Below are 20,751 nucleotides of genomic sequence, written 5' to 3' on the forward strand. Positions count from 1 at the left end.
GCCGAAGTCAGACGCTTAACCAACCAAGCCACCCAGGCACCCCAAAAATAAACATTTTTAAAAAAATTTAAAAATAATTAAAAAAATAAAGTTGTCAAAGAACTGGAGTTGTAGAAAAGGTAAACCAGAACAAAGTCAATCATATCTAGAATTTAGATTCAATGCCACTTATGGGTATGCCTAAGAATATCATACTTCAGTGCTATCATCTTTTTAATCTTTTGTCTTTAGTCCAATACTTTGAAGAACTACACGATATTAAATTATGGGAAATAAAGAATTGAAAGTTCATTAAATTTTTGTCTTCTTCTCGGTGGCTCAGTCAGTTAAGCGTCCGACTTCGGCTCAGGCCATGATCTCGTAGTTCGTGAGTTCAAGCCCCACGTCAGGCTCTGTGCTGACAGCTCAGAGCCTGGAGCCTGCCTCAGATTCTGTGTCTCCCTCTCCCTCTGCCCCTTCCCTGCTCATGCTCTGTCTCTGTCTCTCAAAAATGAACAAATGTTAAAAAAAAATTTTTTTTAAATTGTTGTCTTTTCTCTCTCAAAGTTTAGAATGTTATTCACAAAGGTTCTGCTCAACTCTTCAATAAAACTTTGTTTACAAAAACTTTATTACAAAAACATTTTGCTGGAGATGGATGGTGGTAATGATTGCAAAATAATGTGAGTATACTTAATGCCACTCAGCTTTAAAAATGGTTTAAAGTAGTAAATTTCGTTATGTATATTTTAACACAATTAAGAAAAGAAACAAACAAAAAAACCAGAATATCTTGCTCACCAGGTGGGTTTTTTTCCCATCTTTTAGACTACAAAATTGTTTCTGCCTAAAATACTCTGATTAAGTGATTTTCCTGAAACTAAAAAGCCTCCAAAACCTGATGCATAAATACTTACAAAGATAAAATTGTTCTTCTACCAAACCTTTCTTTAAGTTGTCTGGAATGTTTAAAAGTGTTTTTAACTCTAGGGTCATAACCAAATTAAAGTGGTGTTAGTAGGTTGCCCCCTCCCCTAAGTTAGGTTGGAGTCCAAATATTTCGAAGTGCATAAAAATACAGCAGTAAGCAGGTTGACTGTTCTGGAGGAAATTTTTGAGTAATTAAAATTGCACAAAGATCATCTCTTTCACTAGACAAACCTACCTTTTAAAAAACTTACAAATGAAAAGGAATACAAGAGGAAAGGTGTCATCTGATTATTATCAAGGATCTGATTTTGCAATGCATTATTTATATATTTCAAATATCCAAAGGCACCATGTAACTGTTTACTCCCATTTTATTCCTAATTATTTTCAATTACTTCTAATATTTTTTCGAATGTTTTTCAATTATTACTAATTGTTTTCCAAAACCTGTATTAATAGTTACTTAACTATTACTTAGGCTTTGTATTACTTTCAATGATATAAATTATTACTTAACACTCACGTTTTGCTGAACTTTCAATCTACCCACATATACTCAGACTAAAAATAAATGCTCTTCAACAAGTTAGGTTTTAGGGGATTTTTCTATGTTTTGTTTTGCTTTTCAGTTTTAATTGCAACCCTGAATAAAAGCTAACTAGATTCTTTTTCAGTGTAGTCAGGCCTAGCTTTTGCATTTCCACACCATGATTAATTTATTATTCATCTGGGACCTTCCTATTAAACCTGGTCTTTAGCCTGTGAACTTTTCTTTCAGCTTCCAACAAAGGATTTCATTGCTTTGGGAACTGAGGTGTGTCTAAGTTTTTACCTGGGAGCAAAAGTGATGCAAGCATTTCTGGTGAGACCAATCCTTGGTTTAGGGTGGGGAGGAGCCGCATAACAGGCCGGCTGTAGATTCCAGAAAGTAGAGAAGCGACCAAAGAGCTTTTCTTAGACATCCTATGCGGACAGTCGGAAGGACTGAAGCAGCAGCTCCCTTGGATTTGTCCACCAGGGAAATCAGAGACAATGACTTGGCTCCTTTTCAGAACATCAAGGGCTCTGGCCATGTTAATGGTAAGTCCTTTTTTTTTTTTTTTTTCCCAAAATAATTGCCACTTTCCCTGTTTCCTTCCTTGTTTGATAATACAGTATTTGATTGCCGAATCCCTATTATAAATTCTTAAAAGAGTGCAGTAAAAATAAACACTTTAGAATGAAATCGTAAAGATTACCAATTTCCTCCTCTTGTGGGATTTTGATGTTGTATTTTATATAGAAAATAAACCAGAGAGAAATAGAATGTGAAAGTCGACATTTAGCATTTCTTTAGTTAATGAGTTCATTAATCTGGATCTCAGATCTATTTTCTACCACACTTTCACTTTCTTCAAAGTAATGCTTTTATTCCTCTTTCTAATACACAAACTAAAACACTTGAAAGAGAACCAGGTCTGTTTTCCAAGGTTACATATCTCTTAAGCATATGGCTAAGAACGGTACATGTCTGGTCTTGATACCTGACTTGTTTTTAAAACAGTCAGACCGTTGAATTAAAATCAAAGCAATGCTTGACTCTAGAGAAGTTGAAAGAGTTATTAAGAAAACAATGTTTATGTTTAGCCATTATATGCAAAAAATATGCCAACTTTGGGCGACAAAAACATACAGCATTTTATAAGCCTTTTTTTTTTTTTTTCAGGAGAACAATACTTTTGTTGGTTGAGAAAGATTTATATAATGTTATCTAAAAGAGAAGTGGAATCTGAAGAGCAAAGCACTAGCCTGGATATTACAGACTAGTTTGTTCCTTAACTATGTTGTTTCTCTGAAGAAGAAAAAAAAAGCTCCAATTGTTTCAGTTACATTAGGATACCAAAATAGTGACATACACCATAAATGACTATTTTAAAATTCCTCATACAAATTCCCCACTTCACAATAAACCAAGTTGGCCTGGGCATAAGTTTCCCTCATCTCCTCATCTAAAAAATTGAGGTGATAATTGGACTTCAAGAAGTTATAGGAAGATAGAGCTCAAGAAAGAACTTTCTAAAAATTAGAGGGGTCTAAAATTAGAATTGGCTGCCCTGTGAACCAGAGTTTCCAAGCCTTCCCTCTCACAATGCCCAATTGGAAAATAGGTATCTTTCCTTCTGTTAGGGTCTATTTTTATTATAACAGTGTAACTAATTGTTTTGGTTATCTAATGAGTTTATTTGACCCAAGAATGTTGTAAAGAGTAATGAGACAATTGTATGACTTTCCCACCTTTCCAGATGGTCATTTCTGGACTAAACTGCAAGTGGCCTGAAAATGCACATGTCTACACCAATGACCAACTCAGAAAGCTATGGGAAAGGCGGCAGGGGGTGTCAAAAGGTGTCATAAGGACACAGAACTAGAGCAGCAAAAGCTTAAGCAAGCTCTTTTCCCTGTTTTGACATAGACCATTCTCAAGTATCCCTCTGATTCTAGAGTGACCAATAAGATCCTTATACTAAGGGCTATTTCATTCATCTTTCTGTCCCGAACGCCCACTATATAATGTCTCTCTTACAGTGGACACACAATTGTTTGAAAAATGGATAAATGAAAAATTAATGAAGCCTCTCTAAACTATAACCTCCCACAGTGCCTCTATAATGCTAGTCATAAGGAAACTATGAAATGTAAGACATTTTCTTCCCCTCCAAAAAATTTCATACACACACACACACACACACACACACACACACACACAAGCTATTTAAACAACAATGTAGGGGCTCCTGGATGGCTCACTCAGCTGAGCATCCAAATTTTGATTTCAGCTTGGGTCACGATCCCAGGATTGTGGGATCGCGCCCCATGTCAGGCTCCACTCTGGGGGTAGAGTCTGCTTGGGATTCTCTCTCTCTCTCCCTCTGCCCCTCTCCTCCACTCGGGTGAGCTCTCTCTCTCCCTCTCTAAAATAAAATAAATAATTAATTAAAAATAACAACATTATAACTTCATAGACCTGCTCTGTCCAATATGGCAGCCACAGCCCATCTGTGGCTATTAACCACTTAAAATGTGGTTGGTCTGAATTGAGAATATACACCATATTTTGAAGACTCCGTATAAAAAAAAAGAATGTAAAATGTCAATTTTTATGTTACTATTCAAATGATAGTATTTTGGATTATTGGATAAAAGATATGTTGTTAAAATTAATTTCACCTTTCTGGCTTTTTAAATATATTAGTATTAGAACATTTAAAATTATATATTTGGCTCACATTTGTGGTTCTTATTACATTTCTATTGGACAGCGCTTATCTATTATTAATGCTGTTAGTGGAATTCAGTATCGGTCAAAAGTGAGGTCAGCAATCAAGGCTCCATAGACTAGGTGAGATTTGGCTGTTTTTTGATTAGTATAGATAGGTCAAGGGGGATTTCTTCAGTTGTCAGACTAGCATGAGCAAAGGAAAGAGTGATTACAGCATTTACCTAGAGGCAATGGACACACTGGTTTGGCTAGAATGACCGTTTGTGTTGGGCATGAGTTGGAAAGGTAGATGAGGGTCAGACTGAAAAGCTCACTCTGTGAAAACTAATAGAGTCCTTTTAGAACTGGGGAGCCACCCCAAGTTTCGAAACAGTGTGGTGAGAGGGAAAAAAATCCAGTGTTTTTAAAAGCATTATGGAGTGGGAATGTGCATCTTTTGTTGTTGAAGGGTGAGGTCTGAAAGCTGGAAGACATATTTGGAGGTGTTGAATTAATTCCACCACCCTATGACCATATATGGGTTGGCTAGAGAAGTGAGATATGACAGCAAAGTCACAGACTTCAGTCTACACCTGTACAACTGACTCACTCCAGGCCTTGTTTCCTCAACTGTCAAATGACGATAATCACAGCCCCCTGCCACAGTAAGAATAAAGCAGAAAGAAACATTTGCAAACAAGTGCTCTGGGAAATATAAAGTGCTTTGTAGGACTCGGATCACTTGTAATGTTTACATTAATAATACAGGTGATTTTTGATAACTTGTTAAAATTCTACCTTACTATTTTACATAACCACCACCACCAGTTTTAATCAGTCAAGAAACAGTCCTTTGTTGAGTGAAAGATCCTATCAAACTATATCCTAAATTTGTATAATAGTGGGTAGGAGAAAACAGCATTTTCAAACTGGGAGCATTACTCAAAATTTCAACTGTTCAGTCTTCTAGATTAATTACTTGAGAGGCAAAAGCATGGAGAACGCCTGCCCGTAGTCAAAGAAAAATGTAATAGTTATCAGTTTCCTGTGCATATTGGATCCATTTCACACAATACAAAATAAACATTTTGGGGGAAAGTCTGTGACTGAAAAACACTTATCTTCAGAGATTTAACCTTTTAAAAATAATGTCTGTCTTCAAAGGAGACCACTGTCCACAAAATCTGCATCGCAGTTTGTCATATAACACTTCTATTAGCATCTGGACAATAAGATGTTTAATTTCATGCTACTATATTACATAAAAATTTACTCACTACAAAATTAATAGCTGTGTTTGGAATCCAAAGATTTTTAAAGCACAAAGTTTTAAAGAAGTTAGTAGTATTAGCTCTGGAAAAAAAAGAAAGTAGTTTATCAAGTTCTGCATTAAAATGTGTTCTAAATATAGCAGAACTATCTTCAACCACCTTCTTCTCTAGAACAAACAAAAAGCAAAATTTTAGAAAAAGAATTGTAAGTAAATGGCCCAAATGTTTTATTGAAGTTTAATTGACACACAACATCCTATTAGCTTCAGGTGTACCCCATATGATTCAGTAATTTTGTGCATTACAAAATGATCCCCATGATGAGTCTAGGTACCATACAAAGTTGTTACAATATCATTGATTATATTCCTTATGTTGTACATTACATTCTCATGACTTACTCATTTTATAACTGGAAGTCTGTACCTCTTAATATCCTTCACCTATTTCACTCATTCTCCAACCAGTCCTCCCTCTGGTAACCAGCAGTTTGTTTTCTGTATCTATAAGTCTGTTTCTTTTTTATTTTGTTTGTTCATTTGTTTTGCTGCTTAGATTCCACATATTAGTGAAATTGCATAGCATTTGTCTTTGCCTGACTTATTTCTCTTAGCATAATGCCTTCTAGGTCCATCTGTGTTGCAAATAGCAAGATTCCGTTCCTTTTTACGGCTGAGTAATATTCCATTTTATCTATCCATCTATCATCTATCCCACATCTTCTTTATCCATTCATCTATTGGTGGACACTCAGGTTGATTCTATATCTTGGCCATTGTAAATAATGCTATGATGGATATAAGAGTTCACATATCTCTTCAAACCAATTTTTTCATTTTATTAGGATAAATATCCAGAAATGGAATCACTGGATCATACGGTAGTTCTATTTTTAACTTTGGGAGAACTGTCCATACTGTCTTCCACAGTGGCCATACCAATTTACATTCCCACAAACATGAGGGTTTCCTTTTCCCCATATCCTTGCAAACTTGTCATTTTTTGTCTTTTTGATTATAGCCAATCTGATGTGTGTGAGGTGTGATATAATATCGCATGCATTTCCCTGATGACTAGTGAGGCTGAGAATCTTTTCATGCCTGTTGGCTCTCTAGAGTCTTCTCTGGAAAAAAAAATCTACTCAAATGTTCTGCCTGTTTCTTAATTGAGTTTTTTAAATACTTAAGTTGTGTGAGTTGTAGAGGTTTTTTTGTGTGTGAGTTTTGGATATTAACTTATCATATACATGATTTGCAAATATCTTCTTCCATTCAGTAAGCTGACTTTTCATTTCATTGGTTTCCTTCACTGTGCAAAAGCTTTTTCGTTTCATGTAGTCCCACTTGTTTTTGTTGCCCTTGCCTGAGGAGACTGTTCCAAAACAATATTGCTAAGACCAAAATCAAAGAGCCCGCTGCCTATGTTTTCTTCCAGGAGTTTTGTGGTTTCAGTTCTTACATTCAAGTCTTTAATCCATTTGAATTTATTTTTGCATATGGTATAAGTTGATGGTCCAGTTTCATTCTTTTGCAGGTAGCTGTCCAATTTTCCCCACACCATTTATGAAAGAGACTATTTTTTTCCACATCATATATTTTTGCCTCCTTCATTACAGATTAATGAACCATATATGTGTGGGTTTATTTCTGGGCTCTATTCCATTTGATTGATCTGTGCATCTGTTTTTATGCCAGTACCATACTGTTTTAATTACTATAGTTTTGTAGTACAGTTTTAAATAAGGGAGTATGATCCTCTAGCTTTGTTCTTTTTTCTCGAGATCACTTTGGCTATTTGGGGGCTTTTGTGTTTCCACAGAAATTTTAGGATTATTTGTTCTAGCCCATGAAAAATGTAAACGACCCAAGTTTTTAGCAGGAGGAAAATCTTTGAGGTATATTTCCTTCTCTTGATTGATGAAACAATCTAGTTTCCAGTGCTAATAAATATATGAAAATAAATTTCCTCCTGAACCTCTCCAAAAGTTAAGATTCTAAAATCAGAATAACCTTGCCAAGCAATTCTGGCCAGTCTTGCCTGACTTGGGCAAATGTCAGGAAAGATGTAATTACATCTACCAATTACCACTCCCACTTACTTAATACCTGAAACTGGTTTTCATTTGGAGCTAGAACACTTAATGCCCCATGTGGTTTCCCATAAATCTGCTAGCCTTTGGCTCTTCCTTTCCAGTTGAGAGGCAATCTGATAGCCTAAGGTAAGGGCTTGTTTTGAGAAGTTCATCATAAGAAAATTATATGGGCAATTGGTTACTATCTGTAATTATACTGTGAATAATTGAATCCATCTAATATGCACATTTTTCTTACGTGGCCTCTGCACAGTTGGCTAGGCTATACACTGCACAACTCCAGGAGGTAAACTACAATGTGAACAGTACCCCCTGAAGTTGTGCAAGGAGCAATTTACACAATTGTACAGTGGAACACTGGTTCTTGACTCTTTCTGATGCTCAAGAAAGTTTTTATGTGACCTGATGTGAATAATATAAGGTCACTTCATACTAAAGTGGATCCTTTACACCTTTTTTTTTTTTTGAAGTTTGGTGACTGAAGTGATTAACACTTCTTAAGCACTTCCTGTGGGCTAGCACTCATCTATGTGCTTTCAACCTATTCATTTAATCTTCACAACAAACCTATAAGGTAACTAGAATTATTATCCCTATTTTACAGATGAGGAAATTGAAAGATTGAGTAATATTCCCAAGTTATACAACTGGTAAATGGTGAGACTAGGATTTTAATTCAGGGATTCAAGATCTGGTGTCCAATTTCATATTACTACACTTAAATGTATTTAAATTAAGCATTTGAGAATATCCAATTTGTTGAGAATATCTAGTATACGTTTTTCTTAGCATTTCTATCATGATACACAGCTTAACTTTTTAAATTAATTGAGTTTACTCTTTTAATCAGTTATTGAAAATTGAATTGTTCAAAATTAAATAGTAATTTCTAAATATTAAATATATACCATTTTTGTTCAATTAAGAAATTTGTCCTGATACATACCAAGTTTATTAGAATGTTTTGGGAGTTTTAAATTTTAATTTTAAACAGTGTGTGTCTGTATATACACACACACACACACACACACATATATATGTATATGTATATGTATATAGAGAGGCTACATACCCATATATATGCTATGAGATATCGTAAAAGATAAATCACTCATTTTTTATTTATAGGAAATTTATTAATCAAACATGTATTGAATGACCTCTATGATTAAACTCATTAATAATCATTGTATATTGTATCTAACCAATTACAAGAATAATATCATCAGCCTATATATTGTTTTCCAAACATAATTAATAAATGTAAAAATTCATGTCTAAAACTTACAATAATTTCTTTGAATCACTTAATTCACTTTACAAATTTCCCAGAAGGGAGTGGATGTGATCCACTCTTATCCCATTCTAGAGGTGAGAGAGAGCTACCCTAGGTCAGCTAGCACTAACTCCCTGGATCCAATGCGCAGTCTAACAGTCTATCCCTCCCCACACTAAAGTTTGACGTAACTGTAAACAAATTCTTGGCCACTCAGTAAATAACAGTTGTTATTATAAATGCCTTTTTAAAAACTAGTCACCCATATTCTCAAAACATATTTATTGTGTACCTATTATATTCAATAGGAACCTTAATGATATAATTATATACATTTAATTAACAAATAGGGTATATGGATATTAAATTACTTTATTCCATATGCTATTTTATTAATTTAATAATCTGATTTTCTTTCAGCAAAATATTTCTAGTTTTTATCTATACCAAAGTATTTAGGCCATATTAATGCTTTAAAAATCATATAACTAAAATTATCAGGGTGCCTGGGTGGCTCAGTCAGTTAAGTGTCCGACTCTTGATTTCTGCCCAGGTCAGGATCTCACCATTGTGGGGTAGAGCCAGAACCTCCCTCTCGCTCTGCCCCTTCCCCACTCGCACACAATCATGTACACAGTCTTTCTCTCTCTCAAAATAAAAGAATAAAATAAAAAAGAATAAAATAAAATAAAATACAATCATCAAAATAACCAGGAAACCAGAGGAAGGAAAAAAAAAAAGTATAGGAATTCTCAAGGTAAGTAGTGCTTTCTCCACATTTGTCTTTCCAATCAAAGCCACCAGAAGAGACAGCTTAGTTGATTTATATTGTCAGAAAACTACTGAAATATTTATTAAATACTCAAAATAGTTATATTGAAGTAACTAAAACAACTAAGTAACTAATATGCATATTAATTATCTAAAATAAAGCACTATTCTAAGTAATATAAGGCTATGATTATATTTCTAAATATTTAAGAAACATTACAATATTCAGAAGTGGTTTTTACTAACTACCTCATATTCCTAAAAGCACAAATACTATCAGATTTCACAAAATTCCCTAAAATTAGAGAACATTCTTGGTGGTCTGACTTTCAATAAGAGAATGAGAAAGAGTGAAGGTTTGAGTAAATAACTTCTAAAGGCTCTGATTCAGTGAAAAGATTGAACAAATAAGAAACAACTGTCTGCAATGTTCATTCTCCATTGTTTTTAGTTTGTACTTCCTTTGCTTCCCAGGAAAACAGAAATTATGCCTTAATGTCTATTAGAAGAATCATTCTCTATGAGGCTAGTGCAAACATGATTCATATTTTCTGGATGACTCTTTCCAGTTTTCCTGTAAAGGGAAGTGTGCCTGGCCCAACCCTCCCCTCACATGTGGCTGAGTCGTCTTAATGAGCTGAGAAATTAGGGCAATTACGACAGTAATTGGGTCCCCTCTCCCAAGTAACTCATGATAGTGTTTCAGAAAAAGAAGCAAAACTGTAAAATCATTTTGAGGCCTATTATAGCCATATGTAATAGTCCCTTTTCACAACAACTTGCATACCCTTTCAAATAAGGATTTCAGTGAAATTTTTAGAATGGAAGGGTCCTGGCATCCTATGTCTGATATGGTTACTTCTTTGGTTCAGAGTTCAACCTGCCTCTTTATTATAACTTTCCAAAATCAACAATACAATAAATCTACATTGTTTCAGGAGTAACCTCAGCCTCTACCAAGAAGAAATCTAAATTGACTATCCTATAACTTTCTTTCCACCACCAGTTTTTCTATTTATTTATGCCAAGTTTGGTTAAAATCTAGTGTAGTGATGATCTACACACTTCAGAGTCAGGCTGCAGAGGCTCACATCCTGACTCTGCCAGGGCTGTTGGGGGAGGTGAGTACTCATTGTCTCCTGTCTCCATTTCTTCATCCATAAGATAGACTATAAGAATAGTGTCTCCATCAGATGGCTACTCTAAGAATTAAGTGAGATAATAAAGATCTATAAATAGCAACTGACACAAAATCCATAATAAACCTTAACTACTAATATTACTCTAATTCTTTTTCTTCTTACTTATTTTTCACAATATTTTCCCTACCAGATTCTTCTCACATAAGATAATCAGCGGGTCAGCAAATACTTGTTAAATATCTGCTGAGGGAAAGGTATTATAACAATTGTGAGAAAAAAATAAACATAGGAGCATTGGAAAGTTTACAATTCTCTTGGCTCAACATCATAATGCACCCAAAACAATAAGAAATAGTAAATCATGGCAAATCCTTATGGATTAAACTGCATGGTACAAAATATGTGTTGAAAAAACTCAGAAACAAGACATCAGTAAGGACGGTTTCATGGAGATTGTTGGAACTTGAATTGATCTTAAAGGATTAGTAATATTAAAGTGGGTAAAGGGGAGATGTCACTTTACACCAGTGAGAATAGTTAAAATTAAAATGACAAGAAATAAAAAGTTTTGGCAAGGATGTGGGGAACAAAACCTTTGTACACTATTGTTGGGAATTGAAATTGGTACAGCCTCTATGGAAAACAGTATGGAGGTTCCTCAAAAAATTAAAAATAGAATTATCATGTGATCCAGTAACTCCACTATTAGGTATTTACCAAAAGAAAACAAAAACACTAAGTCACAAAGATATATGCATCCCTATGTTTATTTCAGCATCATTTGTAACAGCCGTAATATGGAAGCAACCTAAGTGTCCATCAATAGACGAATGGAGAAGGAAGATGTAGTGGAATACCATGCAGCCATAAAAACACGAGATCATGTCATCTGAGACAACATGGATGGACCTAGAGAGTATTATGCTAAGTGAAACAAGTCAGACTGAGAAAGCCCAATACCATATGACTCCACTCATAAGCAGAATCAAAAAGAGAAAGGAATAAACAAACAAAAAGCAGAATCGGAGCTGTCAATACAGAGAACAAACTGATAATTGCCAGAGAGGAGAATGGTCGGGGTTGAGCAAAATGAATGAAGGGAAGTGGGAGATACAGGCTTCCAGGTATGGAATGAATAAGTCACAGGAATAAAAGGCACAGCATAAGGAATAGTCAGTGATGTTGTAAAAGCAATGTAACAGTATAGGTGGTAGCTACACTTGTGGTGAACACAGCATAATGTATAAACTTGTCAAATCGCTAAGTCGCACACCTGAAACTAATATAACATTGCACATCAACTATACTCACATTTTTTAAAAATGCATTCCGGGTAGAAAATAAGATAGAACAAAACACAAATGAGGTTTTCATACGTTCTTGAAAATGTAAAGACCCTAGCCTGCCTGACGTCATTCTATCCTCATCTGATTTTTTCATATCAGTACAAAAATTAAGTTCAACATTTAAGTTGAAGTAACAGGGCAGAGATAAGCAGATCTGTGTCCCACAGTAAAGAGTCCTTGTGATGGGAATAGTGTATCCCCATCTTTTACAAAGTATATCCCCGTCTTTTGTATCCCCATCCACTCTCTAAACTTTACTAGTTCTAGCCCATCCTCTCCACCCATGTACAACTGAGAAAATACCTTACCCTGTAAGTGCAGCCAGCTAATAGTTTATCACAATGATGCTTGCCACTGTTTGCCAAAGCAGTATCTCCCCCAGTTCCTGGAAAGTACAGAACAGCCAGGTAAGCAATGTCAGGTTGCTACAACTGGCTGTTTGTCAGAGTTCTGCACAGTTCCATAGGTTCTTCTGTATTTCCTTAAAATTGTGTAGTCAGATTAAAAAACTGGAAGAACTCGTTTCTATCTCGAGTATTTTCTTTTTCCTGGGAGCACTTTACCCTTTGAATACTGCTTCTCCAAATCTACTTCTTTTGAAACAAAAACAAATCACAACATGAATAAGATTATCTTATGCAATTACTTATTTGAAGAATTCACATTTAATTTGACTTTATTTAAATGTCTACAGGTGCTCCTATTGGTTCACGGAGAATTGCGAATAGAGGTAAAGTATGAAAAAGTTTTTTGTAGTTAAAATAAAATAATAGTTTAGTTTAAAAAATGAAAATTGTACTTGAGAAAAATAAGTATTTATTTACTTTTTAAAACTGTTAAATAATTTAATTGTGAAAATAAAATTGAAACTAACCCAATTTTAAATACCAACAAGGTACAAATGTCATTATTGTACTTTTATCTCATGCATGCTTTCTTATTTTAAACAAACCAACAGAGTTTTATTAAACAAGTCCTAGGTGCCCAGAGCAGTGAGATATTATGGAATATTTAAAGGAAAGATAAAAAATGATTAAATGTTAATATTAAAAATCATATGGTTCTGTAATTGTTTTAGTTATTAAATGTTTCTTCTTTGCTTGACAAAATGTGAGGTCAAGCAAATTAGACATTTGACAGTCCAAGATACCATGAAACATAGGGGACTCCTCAACTTAGGTGTTAATAATTAATACTCAAAGCAAAACTTTCCAACAATGCGCATAATAAAATGGGATGCCTTTTCATGTAAGACAAAAGGTCAACATGGAGAAGATGAGACTGCGTTACAAGGCAAAAGGAGATATAAACGTGAATGGGTGAAATTTGCCAAACCCTGCAGAGAAAGAGAAGACAACTCGAAAAGAAACCCAATTGCCAAAGTAAGTCATATCAGCAGGGGGACGAAGTGAGTTTTTAGAATACATGTAATAGATATAAATTAAAATGAGATGGCAACTGCATTTATCAAAATGCAGATTGGGGAGTCTACAGAAAAAATAACCTGATAGCTTCAGCCCCAAAAAATACAATAACAATAATATAGAGAAAGTTGAAGGAACTATGGCTTCTAGGGTAATTAAAAATAACTAAGAAACATGTGGACCAATTTCAGTGAATAAGCCTTATTTAGATCTGGACTGTAGCAAATGGCAAAAGAATATATGGATAAGACAATGAGAAAAATTCTTGGGAGTCCATGTATTCATAATTACCAAAACTGGGTGATGAGAAATATCAGGTTCATTATATATTTGAAACTTTCAATTTTAAAAAGATTAAAAATTATAATAAAAAATAAAATAATAATAGTAAGCAATTTAATACCTATTTTTAACACTGTATAATCCCTTTCCTCTTTTTCTATCCAGCTCCTCCTATTTAAACTAAAATAAATGTCTTTGTTTTAATATTATCTATTAAGAAAGGGAACATTCAGAAGTAGTCTTGTCAATATTAAGTATCCATGACTTCCAGCCTTTTAACATCACCGTGGTGGCCACAACCTGAACAAACATTGTAAAGCCAAAATGATTAACGTATATTGGCCCGTGCTGGTCAACAGAAGCAACAATTTGAATTATTTCACATTTCCAGTATTTATCAAGGCAAAAAGTAACCATCGCAGTGTCAGAAAGAGTGAATAAAATAAACAGATGACTTTAGACTATGATGGTGGAGAAAAGGGGAAGGCAAAGGTCTGGTGAATGATCACATTAACATTTTTGGGTATTTTGGGCTACAGATTACTTCAGATTTCCAAGCAACCCAGAAAATAACCTACCGAATTTCTGGAATGGGAATTGATCAACCCCCTTTTGGAATCTTTGTTGTTGACAAAAACACTGGAGAAATTAACATAACGGCCATAGTTGATCGCGAGGAAACTCCAAGCTTCCAGGTAAGTTTGTGTCCTCAATATTAGGCACCCTCACATTTGTGCCTGGTGGCTTTAGAATGTAATACTCTTCTACTGGTTAATTTAGAAGAGAGATCAGCACATGAATCAATTCACCAACAAATAACAATGTTAGGCCCTCTATGAAGAGCCTCCATTTATGGTTGTGCCCCTGAAGGAATATGCCAGGAGGGTGCATGAGTAGGCACTGAAATCCAACATGCATCCTGCAAAGTAGTTCACCTTGCCATAGGACAGGACCAGAGTGGAAGAAGGGGCAGCTTGCCTAACTGGCCTGCCCAAGGTGGCCACCTTTTCTTACTTTGTCTACTTGTTGGGGAAATATTTTTCTTCTTTGCAAAATAGGTCTGTACATGCCAGTAGAGGTCTTATTTCTACAAGTTTTAATAGTATGCAAACTGAGTTTGTAGAGTAATGAGTCACTTTTCCCTCCTTTTTCTAGATCACCTGTCACGCTCTGAATGCCCTAGGACAAGACGTAGAGAAACCACTTATATTAACAGTTAAAATTTTAGATGTCAATGACAATCCTCCAGTATTTTCACAAAGTACATTCATGGGTGAAATTGAAGAAAACAGTGCTTCAAGTAAGTCTTTTATAATACATACCACTTATAATCTTTTTTATTTTAAAAAACAAGGATCACTATAGTATATCACTTTTAGAAGCTAATTTATTGTCTTAGTTTCACCAGTAGTTGTGCAGAAAAATTCATCAAAATAACCTGGGTCTTCCTTTGTAATATTTTGTACTTTATCCACTGCCATTGTATTTCTAGGTTGTAGTCCTGTTATCAAGTCAATAGTATCTTATTCTATATATTTAAGTCACATGAGTACTTGGCAGTAGTCATAAAGCTAAAAGGGTGGTTTTAGGTAGCCTGGCTGCATCACCTGGACTTTTTTAGATTATAAAGGACAGAGACACACAATTACTTGGATAATTTGCAAAAAGGAAAGAATGATAATGCCATCCATGAAGGGAAGAAATAAAGACAGAAAATAGTCTCAACTCCAATACAGCCAAGGCGTAAGGCCAATGAGAGGATTTTTACAGAAGGCAGTACAGTTCTACCTGATTGAGACAGTAAGAGATCTTGAAAAAGACATGTAATTCGTTTTTGAGTATATCGATAGACAAGATTTTTAAAAACAAAGGTCAATTTGAAATGGTGTTGAATATTTAATGTGAACAGAATGTCAGTCTTTAAATATTCTTCAGTGAACTACTTCTGTATTCCTAGACTCGCTGGTGATGATACTAAATGCCACAGATGCAGATGAGCCAAACCACCTGAACTCTAAAATTGCCTTCAAAATTGTCTCTCAGGAACCTGCAGGCACACCCATGTTCCTCCTAAGCAGACACACTGGCGAAGTCCGTACTTTAACCAATTCTCTTGATCGAGAGGTAAAGCAAGGCACTTGGGATTATTCAATAATAAAGGATTTGATTGTAAGAAAGAGAGGTGACCCCATTTTACCTAAGGAGAAAGAAAAAGAAGTTCTCCATACTCAACTAGGCAATCTAGGGAAACTGTTTGCATTCCAGTGTGATTCTAGCGGGGTGAGATGTGTTCCTAAGACCTGTAGAATCAATTGTACCCTAAATAAACAAGTATCAGCATCCCAGTGAGAGGTAAAGTGGAGAGTAAAAGAAGGCATCAAAGCATCCAGGAACAAAAACTCAACTGTGACTTATTCCTTAAATGGTGCAGGAAAATGAAATTTCTCAGATGAAGGAAGAAATTTCTTTCTGGTATAAAGCTTTCTCTGATGTTACACTTTTACTACTGAATAGTTTTAATTTTGCCCCTGCTTCCAGAACACTAAGGAATCCCCTTCTTCTCTTCCCCATCGTCATACCACCATAACTACCATCACCACCACCACCATCTTTATCACCACAGGATACCCTGTCAGACTTTCTATTACTTTTATGCAAATGATTGTCTGAATAGACCAATAGGAAAGCTCTATAAGCGAACTTCCCTCAAATAAGCATCCCACCATCTTCAATGCCCAATCTTGCTCCAACTGTGTACTTTCTTGCCCTAAGAAGCTCACAAAAATGAAAACCTGTTTTAGCCCCATAAAAACTTACCCAACCATCCAGAGCCCCACATGCCTCCTCTATGATGGACAATGAACAGCTCATGTGATCCTTCTCGAGAATAAACTATGAACTTGAATATTTTCACCCCCATAGGAAGCAGGTAGGTGTTATTTGTATTCTTGGTGCTAGAGATTAATTATGTTTTTTTTTTTTATTTTTCTCCAAATTTAGCAAGTTAGCAGCTATCATCTTGTTGTGAGTGGTGCAGACAAAGACGGAGAAGGACTTTCAACTCAATGTGAATGTAGTATTAAAGTAAAAGATGTCAATGATAATTTCCCAATATTCAGAGAATCTCAGGTACACCTTGCCTCTTGAAGAATAATTTATGATTTTTTCTTAATTTTATACTACAATACTACCATCCCATTGTATTTATACAATATATTGCCATCCTAATTCAGTATTTGCCTGCTTGCTGGCTTCTATTTACGTTGTCTGCATCTTTCTTAAAAAAGAAGCTTTTGTAAAATATAAGAATTTAGTAACAAGCAAGGGGCAATACATAATTTCAGAATTAATGATATATGCTATTCAGAATAAATATACTCTCTTTAGATAAACCTGACAATAACTCAAAATTCTGCTTCTCTCCTTTTTAGTATTCAGTACAGATTGAGGAAAATACTTTAAGTTCTGAGTTGATTAGATTTCAAGTTACAGATTGGGATGAAGAATTCACAGATAACTGGCTTGCAGTGTATTTCTTTACCTCTGGAAATGAAGGGAATTGGTTTGAAATACAAACTGATCCCAGAACCAATGAAGGTATCCTGAAGGTGGTTAAGGTAAGTTCTATTTCTCTTCAGTGGTAAAAATATTCCATATTAGCCCAAACTCTATCATTTCTACAAATAAACTTTATTCACTTATTAATAATAAGCCTCTTCTTTACAGAAAACGAAGAAAACACATAAAAGTAGATAGAATTTTTTAAAGACACAAACATAGCCCCAATACCTAAGGACAGCTTTCTTTTTACTGTATTTTTTAAGTTTATTTATTTTGAGAGAGAAAAAGAGAGAGAATGGAAAAGGGAGGAGAGAGAGAGAGAGAGAGAGAGAGGAGAAGGAGGAGACAGAGAGAATCCTAAGTAGGCTCCATGCTGTCAGTGCAGAGCCGACATGGGGCTTGAACTCACAAACCATGAGATTATGACCTGAGCCGAAACCAAGAGTCAGAAGCTTAACCAACTGAGTCACCCAGGTGCCTCAGGACAGCTTTTATTAAACATGTTGATTTATTTCTTTCCAAGCTATCATAGTTTCTATAGTAAGCACACACTAATATACATATATTCATAGGTGTGCCTGCTTTAAGCACCAGAATGTAAAACACATTTATTGACTTAATCCATTTACTCTCTACAATTAAAGTTAGGAAAAGATAAGAATACATGGTATTGTGGCTTGTGAATTTATCAATTTGTGTTAAGTGGATTAGTTACAGTCATAAGAGGGGAAAAATAACAACTTTTTGGAAATGGGACTGTATAATTAAATCTGCAAGATAAAAAATAATAATTGAGTAAACCTTCCATTTAACATGCTTAGCTATAACAGACACTCCCCCTGCCCCACACACAGAATCCAATCTGGAATAATGTAAGGGTAAGGGTATTTCTGCCTGGACACTATATAGACTAGAAAAAATAACCACTATTTGAAGACCTTCTTTGGCACAGGACACCGGACTATCTGGGACCTTCCTTCTTTCTTTATTTCCTTGAGTCCAGTAGAGTGTCAGACCCATAATATGCCCTTAACAAGGGCATAACATTGCGGGAATGCCTGATTTCTGGAAGCTGTGGAAGCAGCTCCTATTACTCTGCTTTTCAGAGAGAGGGCTGAGGCCATCCTCACTTGCAAGGGTGTATTATAAACCCCCAGCAATCCCTTAAAATGAGGTATTCTCTCTCCTGTATCAGTGTCGTCTAGTTTCCACACTAGAAACCTGGGCCATATCTTTCCTCACAACAAACAGCCAGTCCTCCAATTCTGCCCTGGAAATTGTCCTTAAAGTCTGGCCCTGGTCTTCCTTCTGCTGGCCTGTGCTCTACCTGGCCTTGCCTCCTTACCCCTAGATGTCTATAATCCCTCCTGATTGATGTCCTTTATGCCTCCTTCATCCTCCTCCTGCCACCGGTCTACTAACATGCTTTTCTTAAAACCAATTTGGATCATTCTGTTCTTCAAAATCGTTCCTTGTTCTCCATTGGCTGTGAAAGTGGTCCTCAATTCTTTTTTTTTTTTTTTAAGTTTCTTTATTTGTTTTGAGAGAGAGAGCGAGCAAACATGCTGTGCATGAGTGAGAGAGGCGCAGGGAGACACAGGGAGAGAGAGAATCCCAACCAGGCTCTGCATTCAGTGCAGAGCCCAATGTGGGGCTTAACCCCACAACTGTGAGATCATGACCTATACTGAAATCAAGAGTCAGTCGCTTAACCAACTGAGCCACCCAGGTGCCCCAACCCTCAACTCTTAGTGCTCACTTGAATCACCTGCAACTCTTCTTCAGCCATGGCAATGTAGGAACTATGGGTTCCGTTAGTCTGTGGGGGAGCCCAGGAAAAGGAGGGTCTTAAACACTCCTCAGAGAACTCTAATCGCAGCCAGGATTGATGACCAGCTGCTGGCCTTCAAGATGACCTTCAGCCTCCTCAGAGTTATATATAAGGCCTCTCACCACCTGCAGCCAGCTCCCTGTCACTTTCTGTAACTCTGGGCATTTGAAAACGCTTCACCTCTGCCTGAAAAAATCCTCCTCATCCTTCAGCACTCAGCTCACTTGAAACATCTCAGGATTCCTAACTGTCCCAAGTAGAAGTATTCACTCACTTTTGCGCATAGATTCTATAATTTCTCTTGTTATTTTCCCCTTGTATTATAATTACCTGTTTATACATTCTCCTCCACTCCCTTGGGGAATGCTTGAGCTCACAAAACTACTCATTACAGACTTAAAACTCAAATCCAGAACTCTGCCCTTAATTATTTTCAGTAATATACAAATGTATCCCCAATGAACATTTCCTTATCTCATCACACTCAAAAAAATGTATTAGTGAATGGAAGAAGCTTTCCTGGGATTCCTCAGTCCTTGATTTGGGCCACATCAATAAGACGGTCAAACAAATAGTTATCATGCAAGACCATCTGAAAATGGTTCTACAAAGAGTTGGTGGGCCACCCACCCACTGCTTTTCAGATGCATATTGGCCAACCAAGTTTATTATGATGGTCCGCCTTTGCCACCTAGAAATTTTTAAATCAGGAAAGACGCTATTGCACACGAATCCAATAGCTATTCTCTGAATGGCTATAACTGCCATTTTTAGGAATGCATTTGGGGACAAAATTTGTGAAGTCCTCACAACAATCTGATGAGGTAAGATTTGGGGGTTTTTTCAGAAGTGACAATTTGAGAATCAGAGAAATTAAATATTCTGCTATGAGTCACACAGCTATTAGGCCACAGAACCAGGAATCAAACCATGCTACTATACACAAATTTGGGATTCTTTCCATCGCACCACAGAGCCTAAAGGAGCTATAATGATGTTTTAGTAGTCTACAAAGAGGTACCCTGTTTTGTAAGCATCGGTTAAGAAGCTGAAGTCTTATAAGTTAAAAATTTTAATGATTTCTCTATCTCAACATTACAATGATTTCTGAAATAATGATTTCTCTATCTCAACATTACAATGATTTCTGAAATTGTCTTGCTATGGAGAAATAAAAACAGCCACTCATAGCATGTAACATAAAGTTCTCTTTTCCTCTTCTGGTTTTGCCAGATTGTATTTCTGTGATACATCTTCCCTTCTATTTTTTACTCCAGGCTCTAGATTATGAGCAACTACAAAATGTGCAACTTGGTATTGCTGTCAAAAACAAAGCTGAATTTCACCAATCAGTAATCTCTCAGTATCGAGTCCAGTCAACCCCAGTCATGGTTAAAGTGTTGAATGTGAAAGAAGGAATTATGTTCCATCCGGCTTCCAAGACATTTACTGTGCAGAAAGGCATAAGTACTAAAAAATTGGTCAATTATGTCCTGGGAACATATCAAGCCATGGATGAAGACACCAGAAAAGCTGCCTCATACGTCAAGTAAGACTGTTTTTACATTATTCCTTGATGTCGTTTTCATTTACAAGCTACTACAAAAT

General features: G+C 35.8%; 2 protein-coding genes across 5 annotated transcripts in view; one reads left to right on the forward strand and one right to left on the reverse strand.

Annotated features, from left to right (window-relative positions):
* The window catches only part of DSC1 (desmocollin 1), a 361,845-nt gene that overhangs the window by 309,407 nt on the left and 31,687 nt on the right, over positions 1-20,751 (reverse strand). The window lies entirely within an intron of this gene.
* DSG3 (desmoglein 3) overlaps positions 1,786-20,751 on the forward strand; it is a 31,330-nt gene continuing 12,364 nt past the window's right edge. Inside the window, exons 1-9 of the mRNA XM_060613516.3 lie at positions 1,786-1,989; positions 12,740-12,775; positions 13,299-13,427; positions 14,291-14,446; positions 14,907-15,051; positions 15,709-15,875; positions 16,752-16,880; positions 17,183-17,368; positions 20,421-20,692. Of these exons, the coding sequence (XP_060469499.3) occupies positions 1,942-1,989; positions 12,740-12,775; positions 13,299-13,427; positions 14,291-14,446; positions 14,907-15,051; positions 15,709-15,875; positions 16,752-16,880; positions 17,183-17,368; positions 20,421-20,692 (1,268 nt within the window). The 5' untranslated portion in view covers positions 1,786-1,941. The remainder of the gene's footprint in view (positions 1,990-12,739; positions 12,776-13,298; positions 13,428-14,290; positions 14,447-14,906; positions 15,052-15,708; positions 15,876-16,751; positions 16,881-17,182; positions 17,369-20,420; positions 20,693-20,751) is intronic.

The sequence above is a fragment of the Panthera onca genome, chromosome D3 (genome assembly GCF_046562875.1).
Source record: "Panthera onca isolate mPanOnc1 chromosome D3, mPanOnc1 haplotype 2, whole genome shotgun sequence".
Taxonomy (NCBI): Eukaryota; Metazoa; Chordata; class Mammalia; order Carnivora; family Felidae; genus Panthera; species Panthera onca.